The sequence below is a fragment of the Euphorbia lathyris genome, chromosome 2, assembly GCF_963576675.1.
Source record: "Euphorbia lathyris chromosome 2, ddEupLath1.1, whole genome shotgun sequence".
In the NCBI taxonomy this organism is placed as follows: Eukaryota; Viridiplantae; Streptophyta; class Magnoliopsida; order Malpighiales; family Euphorbiaceae; genus Euphorbia; species Euphorbia lathyris.
In genome coordinates, this window is record NC_088911.1 from 88,706,549 (window position 1) to 88,709,106 (window position 2,558).

General features: G+C 31.5%; 1 protein-coding gene across 1 annotated transcript; it reads right to left on the reverse strand.

The window, feature by feature from the left end:
- Positions 1 to 644: 644 nt before the first annotated feature.
- Positions 645 to 1,770, reverse strand: LOC136218874 (early nodulin-like protein 1). Its single transcript, XM_066006033.1, has 2 exons — positions 1,534 to 1,770; positions 645 to 1,454 (listed from the first exon to the last, which is right to left on the reverse strand). Exons 1-2 carry the CDS (start codon positions 1,697 to 1,699, stop codon positions 745 to 747), a joined length of 876 nt encoding a protein of 291 aa, XP_065862105.1. The 5' UTR covers positions 1,700 to 1,770; the 3' UTR covers positions 645 to 744.
- Between the last annotated feature and the right edge of the window lie 788 nt (positions 1,771 to 2,558).

Sequence of the window (2,558 nt, forward strand, 5' to 3'; positions counted from 1 at the left end):
TATTTATTTTTTCTTTTCTTTTCCATATAAAATATAATTGATTTACTGATTTTTATATAACTATAGAATTTTAATTTAGTCCTATAAAATTTCTTTAATTAAAAAAAAGTAATATGTTAAAAATCATAAAAGTAGTCGCAACGTAAGCAATCCATTCTACTAAATAAAAGTAGTAGCAACGATTATATAAATTATGTTTATAAAAAAACGATTATATAAATTATAAATATAATTTTTTTTACCTCTAATAAATTTATGGATAAATTTGTTTTTTGAAAATATTATCAAAATCAATAATAGTATTAGTTTAAAAATGTTATATTAAATAAAAAATTGAATAAAAATTAAGAAAAAATTGAATATTTAGTATTTCAAATATTAGTGTAATAACTTCAACTCGCTTAAATTAGATTTGAAGTTCAAATCCTAGTATAAAAAAAAAATTTAATTGATATATTATATCATATAAATTTATTATAATAAAGTTTTTTTTTAAACATTACAATAAACTTTAATCACTTTAAATTTGTATCAACTAATACTATAACTGATAAAAAAAATATAATAGATAAAAGATATATGAAATAATACCCATACGAGCAATCACATGAAAATCCATGAATTAAAGAGAGTAAAGAAAATCAAAAGGAGAAATGCTAATAGTAATAAGTAAATAAAATCAAATCCATTAATTAATATAATCCTAATACCTCAATATTATTCTCAATCTCAACTCACTCGAACTCAATTGACAAAACTCATAATAATAACTGCAACCGAAATTAACATCATACTACTCGAAGCTGTTATAGCCTGCGATCCAGACTTCGAATTAGTAGGAGCTGGAGAGTTGATATTCGCTGTTTCACCGGATCCCGGCGATGGCACCGGGGCTGGACTGGCTTCAGGCGAATTTGCTGGAGATGGAGACATAACAGGACCTTGCGCAGCCGGAGATGGGGTTGGAGAAGAATTAGCTGCCGGTGAAGGAGACAGGGAGGGAGATGAAGATGGTGATGGAGAATAAGATTCTGGTGAATTTGCTGCCGGAGACGGAGAATAAGATTTTGGAGAATTGGCTGTCGGTGTAGGTGACAGAGAGGCAGATGGAGGAGGAGAAGATGCTGGTGAATTAGCTGCAGGTGAAGGCGAGATGGAAGATTTGGGTGAATTAGCCGCCGGTGAAGGGGAAACAGGGGAAGATTTAGGAGTAGGAGGTAATACCGGAGAAGGGGTTTTAGGGCGAACAGCAAGAACTACAACAATCAACCTCTGGCCCTTTTGGCAATTTGGTTTATTAGCAGTAATGAAAAAGAAAGGACCAGAACGATCAAACTTGAAAACAGAGGTAGCAGATTGCAAAATCAGAATCGGATTACTGGTGTTGCAGCTATAATAGTCATCTTTCTTCACTACCAAAACAGAGTCGGCGGAGCCTTCCTTGATCTTGAAAGCTACACGCAAAAACACAAATCAAAATCAGTAAAAGCAGAAAACTGAATCAAAAGAAATTAGATTGAATAAAAAACATACTGAGTGTGTCATTCACTTGGAATCGATTTCTTTCAGCCCAGTGATTGTAACTTTCCGATGGATTCAAAACCCAACCATTATTCCCGCCGACGTAGAAATTGTAAGCCGAAGACGATGAGAACAAAACTGAAGACAACAAAGCCAACAAAAGCCACACTGATCCCATCTTCTCTATTCTATTCTACCAACAAAACAGACCTCGCTTCTGTGTGTATATATAGAGAGAGACTGAGGGGACAAATGTACTGATTATAATATTAATTTTTTTAGACGACGTTTTAGGAAAACTTTATAAGGAAAAAAAAATAGTCTCTTGTTTGGTTGGAGAATTAGCTATGTTATACAATTTCCTAATTATCCTATATGTAATAATGGTAAAATGAGATGGAAATTCCATTTTGAATAAGATGTAATTTTTAAAGTATAATCAGTATTTGTGAAATTTTAAATTTTTTAGAGTAAATTTTTTTTTTTTTTTGTTTTTTTTTTGAAACAAACAACACACACAGTAGTATTTTTTTTTTGTTAATTTGATATTGATCACATATTTAATTAAATTTGCAAATAATATATAATTTTTTTTATCTTTTATCTTTTCATAATATTATCAAAAAATCTATTTTTAGTGTCAAATTTAACGGTTAAAGCTATATTTTACTAATAAAATTTTATTTTATAAATTTTGTTTGTAATTACATTAATAAAACCTAAGTGGGTTAATCGTTACTGGTGGGGTGGGTCAGACACAAAACGACCAATTTACTGGCATACATGAGATACGATGTGCAAATCAAAGAATAATAGTGGGCTAAGCTTCTGAAGGCTAAATTCCTTTAATCTGGCTCTGCTCGCCAAAAAGCTATGAAGGCTGATTAAGAACCCTGACTTTATATGCTCCCGAATACTGAAAGCTAAGTACTATCCCCATACTGATCCGTTAACGGAAAATCCTTGTTCAAATCCTAGCTATTTCTGGCGTAGCCTGTAAAAAGCCCGAGTTGCAATCCAGGATGGTATGATGTGGA

Bases quoted from the DNA above. Each gene is read 5' to 3' on its own strand.
- LOC136218874 (XM_066006033.1), bottom strand. From the start codon at position 1,699: ATGGGATCAGTGTGGCTTTTGTTGGCTTTGTTGTCTTCAGTTTTGTTC. The intron at 1,455-1,533 runs GTATGTTTTTTA...TTTTGCGTGTAG, and splicing joins CCAAGTGAATGACACACTCA to CTTTCAAGATCAAGGAAGGC.